General features: G+C 43.1%; 1 protein-coding gene across 1 annotated transcript in view; it reads right to left on the reverse strand.

The window, feature by feature from the left end:
• Positions 1–8,999: 8,999 nt before the first annotated feature.
• The window catches only part of Plpp3 (phospholipid phosphatase 3), a 75,626-nt gene continuing 60,835 nt past the window's right edge, over positions 9,000–23,790 (reverse strand). Inside the window, exons 5-6 of the mRNA XM_048351410.1 lie at positions 23,571–23,747; positions 9,000–11,003 (exon numbers count right to left, since the gene is read on the reverse strand). Coding sequence (XP_048207367.1) covers positions 10,878–11,003; positions 23,571–23,747 — 303 coding nt within the window. The 3' untranslated portion in view covers positions 9,000–10,877. The remainder of the gene's footprint in view (positions 11,004–23,570; positions 23,748–23,790) is intronic.

Here is a 23,790-nt window from a genome sequence, read left to right on the forward strand (position 1 = left end):
TTTACTTATGGTAAATTCCTAAAAGTAAAATTACTACCTTAAATTATGTGTGTGTGTGTGTGTGTGTGTGTGTGTGTGTGTGTGCATTTGCCAGTCTTGGAGCTTGAACTCAGCACCTCAGCACTGTCCCTGAGCTTCTTTTGTTCAAGGCTAGCACATTACTACTTGAGCCACAGCACCACTTCTGCCTTTTTCTGTTTATGTGGTGCTGAGGAATTGAAACTAGGGCTTCAAGCATACTAAGCAAGCACTCTACCCTAAGCCACATTCCCAGCCCTAAATTATAATTTTTTATACTTCCTGCCAGGTGTTACAAAATGACTTTAAAACAATCAAATCATGTTATTATCCTTTTTATATCTCTAAAGATGAACTTGTAAAAATATTCCTGGCTTCACAGGAAGGTATATCAACTGACTGTGTAACAGAGCCTCTGTTAACTTCTGACTTTGCCTCCTTCTCTGGTATGAGAGCCCTTTCCCTCAACCACATCATATGTGACACAGTCAGGAAATGTGTCAGAATTTGGGGCCTGCTTATGTTCTTCTCCTGGAAGCCAGGCTTCCTTTTCTTTACAGAGCCAACTCCTACTTGCTGCTTCAAAATTGAGAAATTGGCATCAGTTACATGAAATGTATAATAAAATGTCTTCCAATTAAAGTGTTTGCCATGAGTCAGACTCCATGCCAAAAAACTCAAGTCATTTAATCACTTCGACATTTCTGGATAGGTATGTCATGCTCAATATCCCGCGGAAGAAATGAATGCTGCCTTCGTGAGAGGCTGAGGTATAGTGAAGGGGGTAGAGATTTATGATCCTGTGTATCTAACCCTAAGCCAATGCTATTCATCAGAGAGATCTGCTTCTTTCCTGACCTTTCTATCTTTTAGGGTCCTCTTTTCTGTGTTTTCTGTAGCATTTTGGGCTTGCCTTGGTCTTTTCTATTTGTCTACATGTCTGTCTCTCTCCTGTAACTTTAATTCCTTGGGGTGTGGATGATGTCTAATTCATAGCATAGGACTCGGTGACCATCATTGAACGAATGCCGAATGTAGTAACCAACACAGGTTGCACTCTGACTTCAGTTTTCCATCATTTCCCTTGCTGTCACTAGTGATGACATCATGAGCTTGTCTCCTTGGGAGATCATCACTCATTTCCCCTGATGATGTCTTGATTCATGCTGGGGGCTGTCCCCCAACTGCACAGAGGTGATGATGTCATGATCACTAGAGCCCTCTGCTGAAAAGGGTGGACCCCAGACAGCTTCCCATGAAATAAGTGGAAAGAAAAAGAGGGTGCATGAGAGTACCAGCCGAGGGTGTCCAATTGCCCACTCAAGCCAGAGAATGAGAGGAAAGGAGACCAGACACAGAAGGCAGAGGCTTAACAGGATAAAAAGGAGCCTGTGTGTGTGGCAAGCTCTGGCCTCAAAGGACTAAAAAAAAAGAAAGAAAGAAAAATGTGAAAACATAGCATACAAGCCTCAGTCAGCTTTAAAAGATGAAACCCATAGGAACCATTGCTGTCAAATTAATTAATGAGTGGCAAGTGTCTTTCTATCCCTCCTTCCAAAACATCCTACCCCAAAGCAGTGAGACATTTCCTCCACAACAGCAGATCTGCCCTTTGTAATAGATACCTCCCCTAGTAAGAGCTTCTGGCAGGGAGTGGCTTGGGCCACATATTCCAGTTTGGTCACCAAAGTGACAATTATCCTTTACTTCTCCTGTCCACACTCACCACAAACATTGCAATGTCTCCACAAGTGACACCTAATGGTCTATGTCACCCATGAGAGAGAAGTAGTGTGGATACGAACATGCACACATGGATCTGGGCATGCTAAATGCATATCCAATTATGTACTTGAAAACTCATTGACAAATGTCCACATAGAATAGAACACAGAAGGCTTTCCCATATCCAATAAATAAAGAACTCTATGTATCAGTTTAATTGAACATTTTTCAAGGCCCTACTGTGAGTTCCATCCTAAGGAGGGCAAAGAAAGGATAAGGCCAGGAAGGTGGTTCATGCTTGTAGTCCTAGCTAATCAGGAGGATGAAATCTGAGGATCATGGTTAGAAGGCAGTCCAGGCAGAAAAAGTACATAATACTCTTATATCCAATTAACCGTCAGAGAGCTGGAAGTGAGCTGTGGCTCAAGTGAGTAAAGTGCCAGCCTTGACCAACAACAACCAAAAAAGCTCAGGGACAGTGCAGGATTGGCACTAAAATAAATAAGAAAAATATTTGTGTATGTGTATATATATATGTATATATATAAGATATACACATACATATATATGTATGATATATGGGATAAGATATTGGCTTTGCCCTCATATGTTCACAGCCAGTAAATGAGATAGATAAGTCATATAAGCAGTCAACTGTCCAACAGGGAGGCAATGGAAAGCCAGTAAAGCCATTCAATCCAACCTTAGGGCTCAGCATTCCCAGGAAGGCAAAAATGGACCTGATCAGAGACTATTGGAAGACATTTTTGCATGTGTAAAAGCAAGGCGGTAGGATCCTGAAGGTAGTTCAGCATGGCCCATCTTAGGAGATAAGAGGGAAGGTACAGGGAAACAAATTAGAGAAGCAAGTTTAAGATCATGAAATCAATCTGAGGCCAAAACTCCAAATCTAGATACCTGACCAAATTAGGCCATGAAGAATTATTTCCTCTAGAAAACAAAAACAAACAAGGGAAAAATAAAGAAAAACATAAAACACTGGTAAATTATATCAGCTTCTTCTACTGAATAAAATATAAGAGTCACCCCCTTCCCATTAAGATATAGGTCAGAGAAAAAGTTCTATCCATCTGAAATATAACTAGACTATTAAAGAAAAAGAAACAAAGTATTATGTTAAGGCTGAAGTTGGAGTTGGAGTTGAAGTAGAGGGAAGATCATACAGTCTTATACATCTACCTAAAGAGGTTGAACCAGCCTGAAGATTTTGTTTGTTTATTTATTTATTTTTGCCAATACTGGGTCTTGAACTCAGGGCCTGTTTTTTAGCTTTTTCACTGAAGCCTGACACGCTACTGCTTGAGTTTCACAGCTTTTTGCTAGTTAATTGGAGATAAGAGTCTCATGGACTTTTCTGTCCTTGTTGGCTTCAATTCTTCATCCTTAGATCTCAGCCTCCTGAGTAGCTAGGATTACAGGCATGAGATATCAGCACCTACCCATTGAAAGTTATCTGTAGAGGGTTTTGAGAAAGAATGCCATAATTAGATTTCTCTAGCCCAGGCCAATGAGACTTCTATCAGGTGCAAACACAAAACTGCTTTCTAGAGATTAAGGCACATGGGCTCCCACAGAAAACACTAGCCCTGATGTAGATAAGATTACAATAAAACATTTCAAACCATACACATTCAAGATATTTAGCATTAGAAGCCAAAATTAAAACCCAAAAGGCTTTGCTTATTCATAATGATCACACTGTTAAAAATTGAAAGTCTGGCAATATCAAAATTGAGGATGGAAATAAACTGGCAAGCTCATATACTGCGCCCAAAGTCTGAATTTGATACACATATTTTGGATATCACATGAACAAAAATTTGTATATACTCTACTGCCTACTGATTCCATTTCTAAGTATAAGAAATCTAAGATTCTTACTTGAACAAGAATATATAAGCAGTATTCGCCAATTCTTTGTATTTAAAAAGAACAATGTACATCAATATTAAACTATGGTGTATTTCTTTTTTAAATTTATCCATTTATTGTTAAAGTGATATACAGAGGGGTTACAGTTCCATATGTAAGGCAGTGAGTACATTTCTGATCAAACTTTTACCTCCTTCCTCATTTTTCTCCCACCTTCTCCCCTCCACATTTCCCCCCATCCCGAGTTGTACAGGTAGTTTACAGCATATTTTCTTCTAAGTATTGCTGTTGCATTGGTTTGCCTTTTACCCATTATGGTGTATTCCTACACAATCATGCCACAGAATACTTACAATGAGTGTTCTAATTTGTGTTACTATGTTTAAACTGCAAATGCAACATTGAATGCTTATTGCTGATTTACTAATACTACTTTGATAGTATGGACATTTGACTCATTTAAAACTCATACAACAGTCTTTTGCTCATAGACATATACATGCCCATGAGTCCATGTAGAAAACCTGAAATCCAAATGGCAAAATGCAGGGTACTCTTTATCTGGGGAAAGTACTGTCTGGCATGGAATGATTGGTCTGAAATCATACCGTAACGGTTATATTTCAAAATAATATTTCATCGGGGCAAAATGGGGCAAAATGCTCATCTATTAAAAATGTTGACAATGGTTGTCATGGTTTCTTTTTGTATTATAGTATATTTTCAAAATAAAGTGGAATTTAAAAGTAAGGATAAATTGAATATGATGGCTCATGCCTATAATCCTATCACTTGGGAAGTAGAGGTAGAGCAGGCCACCCCAACTTCAAATCAGACACTGTCTCAAAACAAACAGACAAACACAAACAACAAATAAAGGTCTCAAAACAAACAAACATACACAAACAACAACAAAAACTAAGTAAATAAATGCCATGTTAAGGATTTTCTTCCCTGAGCAAGTAACTGGTGGTTATGTACAGGTTTGTTCTTCAGAAACATCCCTTGCCCCTGCATGGAATAAATCGTTTTTGTGTGTTTGGGGGTGGGGGAGTCATGGGGCTTGAACTCTCGGCCTGGGTGCTGTCCCTGAGCTCTTCAGCTCAAGGCAGGCTAGCATTCTACCACTTGAACCATAGCTCCACTTCCAGTTTTCTGGTGGTTAATTGGAGATAAGTGTCTCACGGACTTTCCTGCCCAGGCTGGCTTTCAACCATGATCCTCAGATCTCAGCCTCATGAGTAGCTAGGATTACAAGTATTAGCCAGGAGTGGCCTGCTTGGAATCAATCTTAGCAGGGGATAAGTAGAGGCATGGGGACCTGGAGAAGATAGGTAAGAGTTAATGACACTGGCATAACATGGAGGCCTGTGGGTTGAAGGAAATGCTGAATTTGAAAGCTATTCAGAAAACAAAACTGCAGATATGTTGTTTGTCTTTTTTCCCCCTTTGGTATTAGAGAAAAAATTTAGATGGGTGTTGTGGCTCATGCCTGTAATTCCAGAGCACAGAAGTCTGAAGTAGGAAGAACTCAAGTTTGAGATCCATCTGAACTATAAGACCCTGTCTCAAAAGATACAAAAAACCGTGGGCTTTTTTTTGTCTTTTAAAGTATGCTACTTTATTCTTCCCCTTGCAGCTTAAATATGACAAGCAAGACAAGTACATAGACCATGGGTGTATAGCTTTATAAATATACATACAGTAGTTAGCATTTAAGTGGTCTTCTCTCAGTCAGAATATGCCACAAAAGTAATCACAAACCTAAGTTCTATCACCATAGATTAAATTTGCTTGCTATAATTTCATAAAATGGAATGTATACAATTTGTATTCTTTTTGTATCTGGGTTCATTCATTCCATATGTGTTTTGTGTAATTTACTCATGGGGTTGTAAGTATGGGGATTTGTTCATTTTCATTGCTAAGTAATATTCCTTGTGTGAACAGCAAGTTCCATTATTTAATTGTCTACTAAGTTGATGAGAATTTAGGTGGTTTTCAGTTTTGGATAGCACTGCTACATGCACTCTTTTACATGCCTTTGCTGAGCACACATACATCCTGTTGGGTGTGTATTTTAAAAATATATTTTTCGAAGATAGGCTATACATAGTATCAGCTTTATTAGATACTAGAAAAGATTTCCAAAGTTGAGCTATTGTCTCCCATTTTTTAACAATATTAGATACATCATGATATTCCACAACTAGCAAGTCGAGTATATGTCATCTCCCACCTATCCAACCTCTGTTGTAAAGTTATCTTTACAACAGAGAATATGGCCTAGTGGCAAGAGTGCTTGCCTCGTATACATGAAGCCCTGGGTTTGATTCCCCAGCACCACATGTATAGAAAATGACCAGAAGTGGCACTGTGGCTCAAGTGGCAGAGGGCTAACCTTGAGCAAAAAAGAAGCCAGGGACAGTGCTCAGGCCCTGAGTCCAAGGCCCAGGACTGGCAAAAAAAAAAAAAAAATAGATTGTCTCCTCTTTTCTTATTACTTCTACATCATTTTGGGTTTAGAACAACCAAACCTACTGGATACTGCTATTCATCTGATATCTGGGCTTTTTGAATTTTTATTCATTGCCCTCTTTTTGATGGAGATTTGAGGGTTCAAATGTGACTGTGTGTTTTTGAGTGTACTGAATATCCTACATACTTGGCATTACTGTGAGGGATCTGAATCCAGCTCTATCCAATGACAGATGTGTAAACTCACACAAGGTTCTGTTTAGCTTTGTTGAGACAGAGTTTCACCATGTAGTCAAGCCTGCACACAAACTTGTAATCCTCCTTTCTTAGCCTTCCTAGTGTTGGATTGTAGGTATCTCTACATCTGGCCTATGACAAGATTTTTAATTCTCAGTTTTTCTTTGAGTAGAATGGAAACAATCAGATCATCTCTTTACGGGGGGGGGGGGATTTAAATGAAGCAAATCACATGACAGGAATGTCAGTGCTTACATATAAACAGTCCCTTGGAAATATTTGGGAATAAGCTAATGAGTTATATAAATTCACTCCCATTGGGAGAAGAAATCTTACCTAGACTCTGGGCTGGTAAGTGTTTTTATTTCCACATCAAGGGGGAAAATATGTACTAAATTGAAGAGAAGATAAAAGGTTTGCAGATACTCTATATCTCTGCAGCCTGGTCAACTGGGTAGTTATCAAGTCATGTGATTTTCTGACCTAAATGCTGATTGGTTCAACAAGTATCCAGAACTATTCAATGCCAGACAGGAAGGTAGGACAGGGCATAGTGGAGAAGAAAGTCATGCTTTTGTCCCAGAGCATCTTTTTTGTTTGTTTGTTTTTTGGTCAGTCATGGGACTTGAACTCAGTTGATGTGGATCTTTACTTAAATAATTTTAGATCATAAAGTGAACCGGTTACTGACATTTGTCAAGCAAGCCCTGAGTATTGCCACTAGGCTGTGGCTAGGTATGTGTACACAAGACTAGAATCTGCAGGCTGATGAGGCAAAGAGCTGGAGTCCTTCTCAAACTTTATTGAGCACATGAGAGGGGATCCACATGTACATGCAATCTGGGGATCTTGTTCAGATTCTCATCGAGAGAGGGGATGGGGGGCTCCTGCATCTGTTGTCGCAGTCATACATAGTTGTAGAGCTACTTTTGAGAATCAAGGGTCAAAGCTGACAGAATGGTATGAGCAAAAAAATGTACAGCAACAAACAATCCAAAGCTCAGAGACATGAAAAAAAAATGTGTTCAAAGGCACAACTGTAGTCAGTAAGTCACAGAAGAGAGAATGTGACCTGGACCCAAGTCCCAAAGCCCATGCATCCTCCTGAGTCATGCCTGTCACAGGCCCATAGGTATTGACATCAGAGCCATCTTCCCCATGGCTGTTTCTTCTGGAGGCTAGTTCACTCATCAAGCAGCTTCAGAGAAGCAACATAGTAGAAAGATGGAGGGTAAGGGAGGAAAGGGAGGGGAGAACAAATATCAGGAGCTGTGGGGTCTTTTATCAGGGGTTCTTCCACTCCTTGTGTACCTCTCCTCCCCCAGCCCCAAGATCAAGAGTTATTCTGTCTCTGGGGACCTTTATTTGTTCTGCAGATTTGAAATGAAAACTGGACTGAAGCCTTGAGGGTCTCCCTAGCAGCATCCAGAGAGCCTCCCAGTTTCGGGGAGTTGGAGGAGGGGAGCTGCTTTGCGCAGCAGCATCAAATAGCAAGCTGACCTGGGTGGCAAGAAAGCAACCTATGAGCTATGAGTCACACTGGTCTACTCCAGGCCTTTGAATCAAATGGAAAGGAACTTGCCTGGGCTGGGTTTGGAACCTTTCTCTTTTTGAATAAGAATGTCTGTGAATGTCATCCTATGCCTGAACCATCACTGCTTGCTTGTTTGATTTTGAGTCATACAAATTGAGAGGGTGCCCAAAAGATGTCCATGTACAAATCCCTAGGATCTGGACACTGTTACATGTCAAACGGCAAATGCAATAGCAGATAGAATTAAGTTTGCTAATCAGCTGACTTGAACATAAAAAGATTATCTTAGATAAAGCATGCAATCACCTAGACATATAACTACAGAAAAGGAGGAAGGATCAAAGACAAGGTAGACAAGGCCTTCACCTGACCCTGTTGCCTTTGAAGACGGAGGACGAGGGTCACAGAAGGAGGAGGACCCAGAAGGGCAGGTGGCTCTGAGAAACTAATTTGTTTTGTTTCTAGTCACCACACTTTGGTAATTTGTTATAGGAGCAACAGACACTGTCCAGCAATTTGCTGCATGAAAACCTTAGAAAAGCCACTTCACCTACAAATTCTGTAGCATTCTGTTTCTCAGTCTAAGAACTGCTGTGGGGTAAATAGGAGCACACAGGTAGAACTGGATGGGACTTAGGTGTGCAGCCCATATGACTTTCTGGTTTCCATTTTTCTTCTAGGCCAGGGGAAGAACAGGGAAGAAACACAGGAGCCAAATGAACTCTCTTCCTTTGATGTGAAAGACTCCCCATAAGCTTCCCAAGCCCACCTTATCTAGAGCATGACTCCTTATCTCCTTTTTTTTTTGAGGGGGAGGGGGATTCCAGCTCCTACCTCCCCCTTGAGAAAAGCCCTTTAGAATACAAAAGCTCTTTTAGAGTTGAAAGCTGAGCCAGAGCCTCACTCTGCAAACAGGCATTCAGAGATGAAAGCACAGCTCAGACATCAGTATCTCCATCACAGACACCAGGTTTCCATTGAGACAATCAGGAGGGGCTGTTCTTCAGAGCCCAGGCAAATCCATTGGAAGAGGGTGGCAGCTACGATGGCTCCTCTTCCCACCCACATCCCCACAGAAACATCCCTCGGACACTCCAGGCTTCTAGTGCCTTAATTAGTTGTGTTACGAGCTTTTATTTAAAAAAGCACATTTAATACAAGTATAGTTTCGCAGATACAAGTTTTCACTTTGTATGCTACAAAAGTCTTTTGAATATTATTCTCTTTACAAAAATGGAACCTTACAAAAATACTGACAATTTAATGTTTTTATACACTTTTCTCTAGTTGCAGTTATTTCTCTCATTGTAAAATGATAGCTACCACAGAACTATGATATTTTAGTAAAAAAACCAAAAACAACAAAATTAACTCGGTGCTTTTTGAAGCAGCTAAAGTAAATGACACAGGTCGAGACACAGTTTATAATCATAGTGGATATAGCTAAACATTGTTTCAGAAATAATATTTTACATAGTTAACTTTTAAGGTTTTATACATTATTTATATAATATTTATATATAAAAATCATAGCTTGCTATACGTTGAAATGAAAGGACGGATTCTGTGGTGGGATGTGCGCGTGGTCCATCCTAGGGTTCATGTAGCCCTTTGAGAGATTTGCATCCAAGACCAAGAGATCTGCATTTCTTCTTTCCTCCTTCCCTTGGAAGTTCAGTAGCAACAGTCCCTGACTACTGTCCATAGTGGGACCTTGCTTGCAAGGACACTTACGGATAGAAGATGAGGACAATTCTGTTCCAAGATTTAACCCATGTGTTCTGCCCAGCAGAACCCACCAAGAACTGCCCCAGGGCTCAACCCTGAGACAATAGTGCTTTATACAGCTTAGCAAGAGCAATTCCCAATAAGACCTTCTCCATTCCATTATCTTTGAGGGCAGCCTCTCTGGCAGGCTAGCATCAGCCCAGCTACTACCTCTGGCTCCTTCTGATTTGGAGTAGCCAGAAGGGTGGCTCATTTTTTTCTTTCTACTTCCTTCCCTTCCCTGTCTCTTGAACACAGGCTGCTTTTCATCAGCCAGAGGCAGACCATGCCTTTGCTCATCCCTGGACCTCACAGGGAATCCTGGTAGGTACATTTCAAAGGAGATAGCAGTAACTGAAGTCTAACCATTTCTAAGTGTGAAAGTGCCCCGTGATTGATGTATTCAGCATCCTGTAAATCAGCTTTCCAAAAATCACAGGATGATGCGTCAAAAGAAGCAAATGAGGACCTGTAGTCTCCATTTCTTCTGAAATTGTGCTGTTTGTGAAGTTTACTCTTCCACAAAGAGTCTCCTAATCTCTAAAGTGTTTATCAGTGGGCTGTGTGACATGATAAAGATCTAAGGACTGGGGATCTGGATTCAGGACTGATCACGTGACCGTGCAAAGCTGTTCATCTCTTAAATTCCAAGACCAAAACCAAACTTCCTGAACCAAAGTCTTAGTAGAGAATAGAATGGGATGGGCAGAGGGAGATAAGAGGGGATGCCCACTATGGTTCTGGGATGGACAGAGGGTACAAGAGGGGATGCCCTCCCTGGCTATAGATGATACTCTGAATTCAGTGCTGTTTCTAGCACCATGTGCTTACAATACAAATTTGAGCTTTCTTCCCAGGCCCGGGATCTCTCAGGTCCCACAAGGTGACTGACCAGCAGACTGCTCAATCAGGTTAGCATATCCTTCTGAACAAGCCCATGTCCCCCTGAGAACATGAACTCTTAAACCAATTGCACATCCAGGACTCCGGCACTTGGTGTTAGTTTACTGAGTTTTTGTTTGTTTGTTTCCACATAGGTGAATTCTACCTATTTTGGAAGGCCACAAGGTTAAGACTTTTCTTTGTTTGTTGCATTAAAAATTAAAAAAAAAATCAATTGGGCACAGAAGTTTTCCCTACATTCTACTGTCTGATGAGATTGGCGAGCAGCAGGAACTTGCTGTCAGCAGTCATTTTACAGAGACAGCTCAGGAGGCGGCAGCACCTACACCATGTTGTGGTGATTGTTCCTGTCAATGACATCCACAGGCGACAGGATGTCCTTTCTGATGGCAGCGGGAGGCAGTGACAGTGTTGTCTTGGTCTTGAAGAGGTCTGACACGAAGAACACCTAGAAGCACAAACCAGAGATCCAAATGAGTAACAGCCATCCAGGGCCTGGGGACAGGCAGAGAGAAGTGGGAGGGACAGAGATGTGAGGGAGAGGGGCTCAAATGATGGATTTTGGAAGAGGAAGGACCACAGAGAGCACATGATCTCACTCTTATTGTGAAAATAGGAAAACTGAGGCCTGGAGGTCAGTGACATGGCCCAAGTCATAGAGGACTAGAACCCGGCACTGCGGACTCTGGGTTCCAAGCTCTACCTGCAGCCCACACTTCCTTATTTCTCAAGATTATTGAGTGGTGGAAGATAAGTTCCTAGCAAGGGAAGTCACAGTTCCAGTCATAATTAGTCAGCTGTCAATCCACATTACTTTCCCTTTCCTCACAAAGGAACCCAGGGTGTAACAAAAAAGATCAGCCAGTAAGAATGCCTGTCAGCAGTAGCTGGGGCAAGGAAGCAGTGGTAACCCGTTTTTTTCCTGGCAAACTCGTGATATCTATCCACTCTGGAATGGGGGTCAACAAGTCAGGGTCTTGTTAATGAGGAGTCAGCAACTAACTCTAAGCAAATGTCAAGGGGAAAAAAAAAATCTCCTGTCCTCATTCCTCATTCCCAGTCTTCTTCTTCCTCACTGGCCTGTGACCTCATGCATCTTTCTCAGAATCACCGAGACACACTTACTGAACACACACCCACTTGCCAGCGTGGGGGATGGCTCAGATAGTGTTGCTGTCTCAAAGCCTATGCTGACAGGTTCAAGAACCTGAAGAGCTACTGAAATCAAGAAAACATATGGTTTGTATTAGACAGCAAGATAAATATGCAGAGACATCCCTTGGAGCCCTTTAGCAATGGCAAGTCTGCATTAAGTAATCATAAATGGCAGCTGCCAGTCATGGAACTTAACAGGAAATAGATGGCTAGGCTCTGACCAGGAAATACGCCCTTTCAAAGTCTCTGACTGGAGATGTGGCTCCTGGTAGAGTGTTTACCCAGCACACAGAGGGTCCTGGCTTTGATGCCTAGCACTGGAGGTAGAAGTGGATAGAGTAGGGTAGAAAGTCCCTCTGTCCCTCATCTTTCATCTTTGCAAACTGAAAAGTTGTATTACATATAGATGATAATGGTGGCACTGCAACTTCATTCTTGTCATCTTCTGAAGAAGAAAAAGTTCTTAATAAGAGTTCAACTGTTTGAAGGCTCTATCTAGCAGCCAGCCCTGACTACAGGAAAGTTGGGATTGCTTGCTGAGTCCATTTCTCCCTACAGTGTCCCTTCTGAAGTGACAGAGAGATAAACAGGTGTCATAAAAGTCATCTCAAGAAGCTGGGGATCTTGCTTATGCCAGGAGCAGAAGACAGGTGTGACAGAGACCATCGGTTTGCTTTGAACCTTTCAACTTTGTATATGTTTATCTTCTCCAATGTTTGTTTGTTTTTTCTTTTTGTTTCAAAAAGAAAAAAAGTAAAGAGGCTGGGGATGTGGTTTAGTGGTAGAGTGCTTGCCTAGCATGCAGGAAGCCCTGGGCTTCCTTAGTACCTTAGTACCATATAAGCAGAAAAAGTCAGAAGTGGTGCTGTGGTTCAAGTGGCAGAGTGCTAGCCTTGAGTAAAAGAAGTTCAGGAACAGTACCCAGGCCCTGACTTCAAGCCCCAGGATTGGCCAAAAAAAGAAAAAAAGAAAAGAAAAAGAAAAAGTAAAGAAAGCGAAGTTATTTTTGTTATATTAAAAGAAAATGATATAGTATCCAGGAAAATACAACACCGTAATATATTCACAACTTGAAGGCCATTCAAAGTACCATTTTGGCACAAGAAAAAAACACTAAGCCTTTTCTCTTTTCTTTTTCTAAGTAGGTCTGAGGGATAGTGGGGGTGGCGGAGGAGTCTGTGTTACAGAAAGCAAGCTCTCCTAACCACGGTCAAACTTGAGAAGAAAGAAAGCAACTACCTGCCCATCACTTGCCAGCAGGCTGTGGGCCTCCCCTGCTAAGGAGTCCCTTGCAAGTGGGAAGAAAGAGCACCCAAGTTCTCCCGTTAGCAGCAAATGCTAACAGATAGAATTAAAGTACAATGTGCTTAATAATTAAGCTTTTCCTACTGTACTGAACCTTGTGTTGTCATCGAACAGATGCAGGGATGGACAGTGGCCTCTTCTCTACCTGAAGATTACCCTTCCTTTCATCTTCCACTTATTTCTCAGGAAGACAAATTGAGGCCCCATCAATGGTTCTCCTCTCCACTTATTCACTTAGCAGAGATTCTGAAAAGAAGATCCTCACTCTCACATCTCTAAAACTTCCCAGAAAATGTGTCCTGGACCTAATTCCACCTGCAAATATAGCAAGGCACCCCATAAACACCTCCACCTTCAAGATCTCGAACCAGGTACCTCATCTCTCTATTGCTTTATCTTCAATCTAGTTGCTTGGGCTCATATCCAGTTCACATTAGATTTTCATTCCCTATCTGCAAGACAGGAATAATATAAAGGTCAAAGGGAATAATGGTCTCAAGAAGATCTAAGCCCTTGTCTTGTACATTCTTGGGCCTAGGATAAGTCTTTTTTAGGTCTCCAAAGCTTTGACTGGCTACACTGCCTGGGTAGGCAGGTTCTTGAAGATTGAGCTTCAGAGCTTATGGCCTCATATCACACACTACACTTAGGTTGGCCCGGCATACAGTAGGTGCTCCCTCAATGCTAGTTGTTGAATTTCTCATTTTCTCCCCCTTACTTGGAAACAAGCACTCTGGCCTTGACACTATGGGCATGAAAAGCACCTACAGATTTCAGAGGAACTACATATTCAACACTGCATGCACATAGCCAAGCAAAGGATAAACAGTTGAGCCAGGCACAGGAAAACCTCACCCCTAGCTGTTCTCTGAGTCCATAGTGGCTTGAGGTTATACATTTACTTTGAGGGATCATGAAAAATAAGTCTGCTCGTTCAAGATTCAAACAGGGCTTGGTCTTCCTCAAACTTGAATAGTAAAACACACACACACACACACACACACACACACACACACACGAGCTAGGAAAAGCAAAAATGTCTTGGCTTGGAGCAGTTCCACTTTCTACAGCGGATGACCCCTCCACCCAGAAAGGGAATCCAGAGGCTCAGGCTGGGAAGGTTCCACAGAGATTCCCAGCTATCTCACGTCCATGGAACAAACTCACTTCTAGCCCACAGACCTAATCCACCACTCTTCTCTGCTAAGCAAAAGAATACACTAGACAACACAGTTTGAACAAAGAAGAGAACTCGACCCAAATACCAAGAGGAGTTCTAAATTAAAGTGCCAAGTTACATTTGCTATTCATTTCATTTCTCTGAGTCCTTTAGTCTATAAATAGGCTTCTTTTGTATAAAGAATAAATGCAACCAGTAAATGTTTATTAAATCCCTGCTGTATGTTGAGCCCCAAGAATATAAAAAGGAATATACGTACATAAGGCAGAGTTCATTGCCCTCCAGGAACTTCCAAAGTAATGAAGGAGAGAGCTAGGTGAAAGCCAATCTTGAGTCTGTTTTAAAAACCACACTAGCAGGAAACCAGAGTGTGAAAGAAGAATGAAGAGGTGGCATGGAACCCAGACTGAGGGAGTATGAGCGGGCATTAGGAGGTTTTGCCTCAAAAGACAGATATGTGAACTTAGCAGGCTTAGGAGTTAGTCAGGTGGTGAGAGCCAAAAATACAGGCTGGGAGGGCAGCTTGTGTATAGACTATAGCATGAGATGACACTGTTTGGGACTCATGGATACCAAGTATGGCTAGGGCAGAGCAATCCACAGAGATGGACAGCATCAGGCCCAATCTTGAGAAGTCTCCTTGGCTTCTCAAGTGAGTCAAGCATCATCCCTTTGGCCCTAGGAATCACTGCCAAGACAACAGGCAGTATCATGTTGGAAAGAGTTGTATTTAAGATGATATACATATCTAAACTGGAGATGGAGTCAGGGAGAGTTCAGAAAGCCTAAAGGTGGGCCTGCCCAGGCGAGAAGCATAGTCCTGAACCACAAACCACATAATGAAGACAGAGGAAGAGATGGATTCTGAAATGTTCCAAACAGGATCACAGCTGACAGAGGTTTCAGGAGTATAGTGAAGGAGGAGGTAGTGGTGGTGGTTAAGCATAGGGGGAAGTAATGTTTTTCTTACCAGTTCTCTCTTCTAGTCTACAAATCTTTACACTGGTTCCCATAAAAACTCTCACCATTAGGCTAGGGGAAAATGATAGTTCAGCTTTCTTCCACCTTCTACTATTTTAGCTTCCTGTGACAGTGTCTTGGGGAAAATGATTGTGACTCTAGCATACTGTCAAGCTCTTCTGTGGTCAGGTGCAAATTCTGACTTACTCAAACACTCTGGACAAGGTTGCTTCTTCTTTTTTTTTTTTTTTGGCCAGTCCTGGGCCTTGGACTCAGGGCCTGAGCACTGTCCCTGGCTTCCTTTTGCTCAAGGTTAGCACTCTGCCACTTGAGCCACAGCGCCACTTCTGGCCATTTTCTATATATGTGGTGCTGGGGAATTGAACCCAGGGCCTCATGTATACGAGGCAAGCACTCTTGCCACTAGGCCATATCCCCAGCCCCTAGGTTGCTTCTTCTTTAAGAGTGAGACTGCACAGAAACAAGGGCAGAGGGACTCTGCTCCAAGGTGAGATAAAACATACATAAAAAAGTCCTCATAAATGGCAGCTGATCTTACTGTTCTAGCACCATTACTTGCCATCTTCTACTCATCTCCCTGATCACCCTGCACCCTGCCCTGCCAAAAATACACAGTACTAGTAAAAGCCTTTGCTCTTTAGATGAAAACAGACTTATGGGAACCAATACCACTGGCCCATGTGTTCAATATCTAGCTATAAAATAATAAGATAAAATCTCTTTTTTCTCTCCTCTGCCCCATATGTAGAAAGAAAAGAAAAAGGAGAAGGAACCAGGAAAAACCCAAAACAAAACAGACAAGCTGGACATGGTGATAAACATGTAAAATCCCAGCCCAAGTTCAAGGCCAAGCTGGGGACCAGAGCAGAATGACTGAGAACATGAATGAACTTGTGAAGCCAACACAGATTTGTCTAGATCTAGAGAAGTGTTGAGGGGATTTTTCCCCCTAAAAAAGATAGGATCTGCTTTCATAGACCTATAATTTCTGGGCTCTTTTGGAGAGTGAGTCAGCGAACTGAAATAAAAAGATACTTCAATATTCACCTGCTAAGGGGATACCAGCCAACCTCAAGGGCTGCTGGGATACTGCCTAGTCAGAGTTTACCATGAGCCTGGCTAACCAGAAAGAAGAAGCTGGCTGGAAGCCAGGTTTCCACTTCAGCTGTGGTAAGTGGCTAAGTCAGCAAATTCTGACTGTCATTTGGTTAAGGGCAGATCATGACAAGCAAATTATCTTTAAATGTTTCTGGAGTGCTTGAGAGTATATAAGTGAACTCCTTGAAGATAGGCATCGTGAACTGGGACATGAGATTTGCATAATCTTCCACCAGCACTAATAAAATGCCAGAAAATTTTAGAATCTCAGAAAAGGAAGGAAATTGAGTTATTTCTTCTACCTGTTTCAGAATCTCCCATGTGCTTCTTGTAAAAGCACATTTCTGGACCTATGGCAGATGAATTGAGAGTGTAGTTTGAGATTTACATTTTAACAAACATTTCAGGTTATAGGATATTCCAGGTTATCGGCTATGTAGACTAAAGTAAGAGTCTACAGATATGAACAAACTGGCTCAAGTTTCCCTGCTGTCACACTGCATTGTTGTGTTTCACACACTATATCACCTTCTGTACCCTTGGCATCCTGACAGATAACTTCCTTGAGCTGCCCTTACCTTTTCTCTTTTGTTCCCATACTGAAATTTTAATGACTTTCCATTTCAGGGTCAGGCCAGAGGCTTTGATGCACAATGCTTTAAATGCTATGTCACATTTGCCATCTAGACGACAAGTTACTCAAGAGCATGGTTTGTGTTGAGTCATCTTGATGCTCAAAGCCCAGAAATTACAACCTTGTGTAAATCTGGTCCAGCCCCTTTGTGACTGTACATACCACAGCTGTTGTTCCCTTTGCCTTCACTCCAGTCCACTCTGCACTTGGAATTACTTTTTGGCTCCCTGATAGATCATACTGGATGATCTCACACATTAAGGAAAGAAGAATTGGGGGTGGTGACAGGGAAGAGAAAGCTCTGGGAAGAGACTGTCCCTTACATTCAGGTTCTGTAAGTGCTGTCTAAGACAAAACCAAAAGCCTGGTCTTTTGACTAGTTGAGAGTTAGTTGGAATTATCCTTTTTTTTTTTTTTTACCTCAGTAAAGGACTTTTAGTGGCTGTTGGCTTGGTGGGTATGACAAAGTCCAGAAGAGATATTATGGTAGTATCACATGGATCATGCAGCAGGACCTATTATCTAATTATTAGGATCTATCATCTAATATCCATATTGCTGTTACTCTGTGACCCAGGCTAAGTTACACTCTTGTGTGATCCTGAACTGACACAAAATGAAAAGGTTGTAGGATTTCAGATGCCTACTGTCCAGTTTACATGATACGTGTGAAAGCATATGGCAGACCTGTGAGAGTCCATTCAAATCCTACCTCATCCACCATCATTAAGGAGGATCATCACTGCCCCTGATGAAGTTAGTCCCACAAAAAGATAATTTGGGGAGCTAGAGAGGAGATGTGGGCTCTTCTGAAGGGGAGCTGGGATCTGTGCTTTGAGAGGTACCTGCTGGGAAGATATGGTTGGTGAAACCAAGAGGGGAAGGAGGCCCAAAGTGAGCTATATGTCTGCAGTGGTGTGTTAGGTCAAGCTGGAGCCTGAGCTCAGGAACTGGATACTCATGGATGATAGGGAATAGACAAGTCAAGGGTCTCATTCCCAGATTTTTCCCAATTTTGAAGGCAAAAGGCAGCAGGTGATTGTTATTCACTGAGCTCACTTCTCCCCACTATCCATCAGATCTCACTGATTGGCACTCCTGGGAAACTATCCCATGTTCTTTCTCATTCATTTCCTTGTCTGTGTGAATTCCGATTGGTCTCTTTTGTAATTTACAGAAAATATCTTTCAAGATTCACCTCTTGCATTTTGTCCCTTTTTTTTTAATTTTAAGTTTTTATTATCAAACTGAATTACAGGGAGGTTACAGTTTCATACATTAGGCATTGGATACATTTCTTGTACTGTTTGTTACCTCATCCCTCATTCCCCCTCCCCCCCCTCCCCCCCATGAGTTGTTCAGTTCATTTACACCAAACAGTTTTGCAAGTATTGTTTTTGTAGTTGTTTGTCTTTTTTTTTTAACCCTGTGTCTCTCTCACACATTTTTTTTCTAGTCCTGGCCACATCTGCATTCCTGACTACCTGAGAGTGGTAGCCTGAGTGGCAAGGCCCTCCTCCTTCTCCTCCTCCCATTCCACAACTGAGCTTTTGCAGGGCCATATTAGGGAGATGATTTATCTATTCCACTCGATCCAGCCATTCAAAGGAAGTAGATGAAACCCAGTAGTTCTCAGCACAGGCCAAATCCAGAGACAAGGAATAGGGTTCCTACTCAGCCTCCGTGAACTGGGCATGTCCCACCTTCTCTGCAATCCCATTTCCTCTTGCAAGGCTTGCCATGGCTGAACTCTTCCTCACACTAGCATTCTTTGCTCTCTCTCTTCCCAAGGTCACCACCCTGGGGCAAAAACAAAGAATACCCTTGCCCTTCCCTGCATCCTGGAGGAAGATAGAAATGCACAAAGAGCAACAGCAAGCAGGGCTCCACCCCAGGGAAGAGGAAAACCAGGAAAGACTGCTGTGTGTTTATGAAACTTATGAGCAGCTGCTTCCTCTCCTGAGCCCACAGCAATGGCAGCCTGGCCCTCCCTTGACCCCTCCCAGAGCCTCCATATTTTTGCCATCTGTTAGCAGGAGGTGACCAGATAGGCAGGTTGTTACTAGACAGGAAATGAACTGATGCCCAGTGGCTGGGTGAGTTCAGCTGTAAAGTGTGCATCTTTGGTAGGGTGATTTCAGGGGTATACAGGTAGGAAGAGTGTTATATGGGCCAACAAATGCCTCTGCTTGAATCTGTTTGTCTCTGTGCCTGGGGTTCTGAGTTCTGCAAATGAGAGAGACTGGATGTCTGGGTACATCTGAGTCTGTCTGGGCTGTGGCTCATGGAATGGCCACATCTGCAAACACGCACACTGGTGGGTACACAGGCCTGTCACACCTCAAGCACCTATGCCTTTGTGCTGAGTCCATGGACACCTTGTAGGCTTTCTGTCTCATCACGTTCCTCTGTTTTCCCTTTCTGGAAGGGGTTCAATTAGTGAGCAATTGGGGAGGAAACTGGACCTGCTCCCCTTGAGCATGTGACTTTTGTCTAGACAAGTCTGCTTGCTATGACAACACCAGCCTCCACAGACTCGGGTAGAAGCATTGGGCTGTCATAGCCAGTTGCTCAAGGTTCTTCAGGGACTGAAGCAACTCCAGAGCAGGCTTTAAGGGCAGTCTGTGAAACCCAAAGATGGGGCACCATCAAAGGCTTTCCAGAAAGATGCTCCCACCTGAGAAAACAGGCATAACTTAACTATAGAATCTCTATGGCCACCTTACGGGCACAGAGACTAACCACAAGATTAAGCTATGGATTTTGCTATTAATATATTTGTAATCTAGATGGAGTAAGAAATATGTGGGCAGGGAACTATCAGAACATGCCAAAACCATGCCAGAAAGAAGTTCTAAAGTACTTGGGCACGTTAAGAAAATGTTGGACAATTCTCAGTTCAGGGACTAGGGAATGTGTGGTGAGTTGGGCAATGGTTCCTCAGAGATAGGTATATCTTACTCTCTAGCACTCACAAGGCTTTTATTTGACAAAACAGACTTCAGATATTAAGGATCGTAAAATAGACAGATGGCTTTGGGCTATCAGTGAAATCTCAGAACCTTTAGGAGGAAGCAGGGATCAGAATCCCAAGGGGTGTGACAAGAGAAATGGAGACCAGAGCAGTAAGAAAGATCTGAAGATTCTATGCTTCTGGATTTGAAGCAAAGGGGCCATGAGCCAAGGAATGCAGATCATACCAGAAAGCTGCCAAAGGCATAGGCAATGGATTTATCCTACAGCCTCTACCTGGATCACTGTGAGATCCATTTCCAAGTTGTGACTTGAGAATTATCAGAAAACAAATATAGCATGGCTTTAAAGAACTGATTTTATGGCAGTTTATTACAGCAGCCATAGGCAACTAATACATAAGGTTTTATCAGACATGAAGTGAAACTACACTGTACTCTATGCCAATCTCTGCTCAGGCAACAGAAGGCCACCGAGGAACAGCTCAAGAGGTTTACTGGCAGAGCAGGAAGTGGGTGGGTACTAGGTATGTTGGTACCCTGTAGCTTTTGTAACATTCCATACTTAGCCTTTTTCCAACTTCTTGACCTCAAAGGATGTTTCTGTGATTCAAGAACCATTCAATACAACCACATCTACAAAACTGGGGAGTGCTTGGCTTTCCCTGGGGATAGCCATCCCCGAATCTCTGCCATACGACATTAGCACAACAGAAGACAGGCTGTGGGAGAGAACTCAAGATGAGCCAGATGCTGAACATGCTGCAAGTGGGAGGCAGAGAACCTCCATCCTTCTCATAGCTTCCCTTTCTGGGAAAGGGGAAGATAGCTTCATGGTCTTGTATCTCCCAGTGCACCATCATCTCTGGTTCAGCCCAGAGGCCTGAGCTTCACTTCTATCTTCCTCACCATCAAAACCAGGCACTAGAATCTAGGCATTTCTCAATCAGAAAGGATATCCTGCCTTCTCCTCTCACATCTGAGCAGCCAAAGCCTCCAGGCACTTGGCTGTCCCAGCCTCTCAGAGAACTGAAGGAAAATGGAGCATTCTCCGCTAGGATTCCAAAGCAACTGGGACCACGAAGTGCTGTTGTGCACCAGGCTGAGTGTTAAGTCTTTAGACAAAAGTGATAAATAAATTCCAGTCTATAGTGTTCGCAGCTATATGGGACAAAAGAGAAAAAGGAAAGATATTCATCATCTCATCCTAAACTCTCTTAACATACTCAAAACGAGGACTGGATCAGCCCAAAGGTTGGGAAGGTCCCTATGATACACTTAAATGACACTCTTGAAGCAGCTGTCTGAAGGTGATGCCTTCATTTAACTTTGGATGGCCTGGCTTAGTGACCTCCTCTTCCTGCCAAGCACCTAATACATGGTGGTGTCATCTCAATCCTGGCAGTAGCTGTCTACTTGCTCTTCAGCCGTAGCTGACTTAAGTCCTGCCCTCGAGTCTGAGTTACCTCATCTATGAGATGGCATGATGGGGCTAACAGAAGACAAAGGTAAAGTACCTAGGAAGGGGCCAGCTAAACAGTAGGTGCTTCACAAAGTAGAATCAAATTCCTATGCCCATGCTGGCAAGAGCCAAATAGGATAAAAATCAGACCCTCTCATTTCCCTTCTTAAAAATAAGCCATGGTGCTCTGCAATAGCCCATCTAATTGTTCATGGCCAGTGCTCTAGAATATAAAAGAGAGGAAGGCTAGGAATGATCCCCACACCTTTTAATTTTTTTAATTGGGAGTACTGGAGACTCCAATTAGGGCAGTGGCGCCATGGCAAAGGAAACTCAGTAACAGGCCCCAAGGGCTGCCCTCCTGCTGAGCTCGAAGCTCAGAAGGAAGGGCACAGGCAGCAAAGGGTTATCCTTTGGTGCCAGGGTCCACCCCTATGTCACTCCACATTAAAGAGCCAGGCACCAGAGGACAAGCTTGACACTGACAGCTGCTTTCATGAATGGTTTGCTCCCCTCTTTTTTCTCCCTTCTGGTCTTCAGTTAGAGAGACAGATAGATAGACAGACATAAAGAGGATGAGAGAGAGAAAGAGGGAGAGAGAGAGAGACAGAGACAGAGAGAAAGAGAACAGAGACAGAGAGAGGGAGGGTCAGAAGAAGGAAGGAAGGAAGGAAGGAAGGAAGGAAGGAAGGAAGGAAGGAAGGAAGGAAGGAAGGAAGGAAGGAAGGGAGGAAGGGAGGGTAGGGTAAGGAAGGGAGGGGAAGGGAAGAGAAAAGAAGGAAGGAGGGAAGAAAGGAGTGAGGAAGGAAGAAAGAAAATCAAGCAAGCAATGAAGGTAGTCTTAATAGCCATCAAGACAGTAGTCTATTAGGCACACAGCCAAGGGCTCCCCCATCAAGGCTGCAGGCTGTTCAGGTTCTACTTCCTTCCTGTTATCCACTCTGAGCTTCTGGACTCCCACTCTGCCTTGTCAGCATCAACTCTGCCCACCTGCTGAGGCTCCCAGTCCTTGGGTCCATTCAGTCCTTCACTGCTGTAGCTTGTATCCTTGGCCTGGCTGTGAATGCAGCCAGAATGGAATTCCTTGAGGACAAGGGCTGAGCTCTACTCATCCCTATGACTTCAAGAGAATGTTCCCTATAGGGACCCTAAAAAGGGCTAGATTAACTCACTGACTTTTTTTTGGCTTATTAAGAGCATACTTTCTCCCCCTGAACTGAGTCCCTGAGAAGCTGTGGTAAGACAGGGAGAGTATTACATGTGCTTGGTCAACAATGCAATATAGAGGGGCAGGTGCTATCCCACAGGAGTAGGGACCACAGCCAAGTTTAGAAATGAGGTCTGGCAATCAGATGGTTTCAGTCTCTCTGTTGTTTGTGACCCTTACTGTGAGAGAGCAAGGACTATGATAAGGATAACGCAACTTCGGTGTGTACTGCTTAATCGTCCAAGCCATTACTTTCAGGGCTTCCAGCTGGCCTGGTCCCCCAGGCTCCTGAGGAGGGCCTAGAAAGGCACAATATAATATCTACGCTGCTGCCTAGTGACTGTTGCTGAAGAAGCAATCCTACCAAAATGTTCCTGGGCAGGAGAAGCAGAGATTACTGAAGGAGGCTCCGAGACATAGAATGTCCTATCTTTAGCGTGCTTAGTCAAGGAAGGATGAGAAAAGGGGAATCCATTCATTTTTAGGAGATCTCCTTGTGGGCTAGCCAAGTCCCTAGCAAACTGATGCTTTTGGCCTGGGGCGGGTTTAGCCTTCAGCAACAGTTGCTCTACCCAGCACTGACCATGAGCCCCAGGGTTTGTGCAAATGGGTGGGATATTTTCCAAGAGGCAGAACAGCTCCACTGCTCTGTGTCTGTGAACCAAGAGACTCCTACTTTGCCAACCACTTCATATGTGGATTTGGGCAATATTTGGGCCTGAATGCCCTCTAATACAGAATAATCTGAATAATACCTAAGGTCCCTCCCAATCGTCATATTCTAGGTCCCCAAACCTTTAGTGTTTGTGAAGAATTCACAGCCCATGGGATAAAAATGCACTGGCTGGAAAGACTGTGCATTCTAGTGACTGAGTGGGGATGGGGGGTGGGGGTAGGTTTTGAGGGACACAGGGAGAAGAGAACAGGAATGAGGATCTCCGGATTTAGCCATCCAGCTGGAAACTTTTAACAAGCAACAATCAGGGCTGTGCTTTCATATGCAGGACAAGAGGCTACTTACTATGCAGCAGGCCACCAGGGCTCCTTGAACAAATCCTGCCAGGACATCACCGGGATGGTGCTTGTGGTCAGATATACGGGACAGTCCCGTGTAGAAGGCCATCATGAGCAAGGTAAACTGCAGGAGGGGCCGGAGCAGGCGGGCGCCTTTCCAGGTGAAGCGAGCCTGTAGGTATAGCTAGAAAGAGGAGACAAAATGGACAGACACTAAATAACTCCTC

This window comes from Perognathus longimembris, chromosome 7 (assembly GCF_023159225.1).
Source record: "Perognathus longimembris pacificus isolate PPM17 chromosome 7, ASM2315922v1, whole genome shotgun sequence".
Lineage (NCBI taxonomy): Eukaryota > Metazoa > Chordata > Mammalia > Rodentia > Heteromyidae > Perognathus > Perognathus longimembris.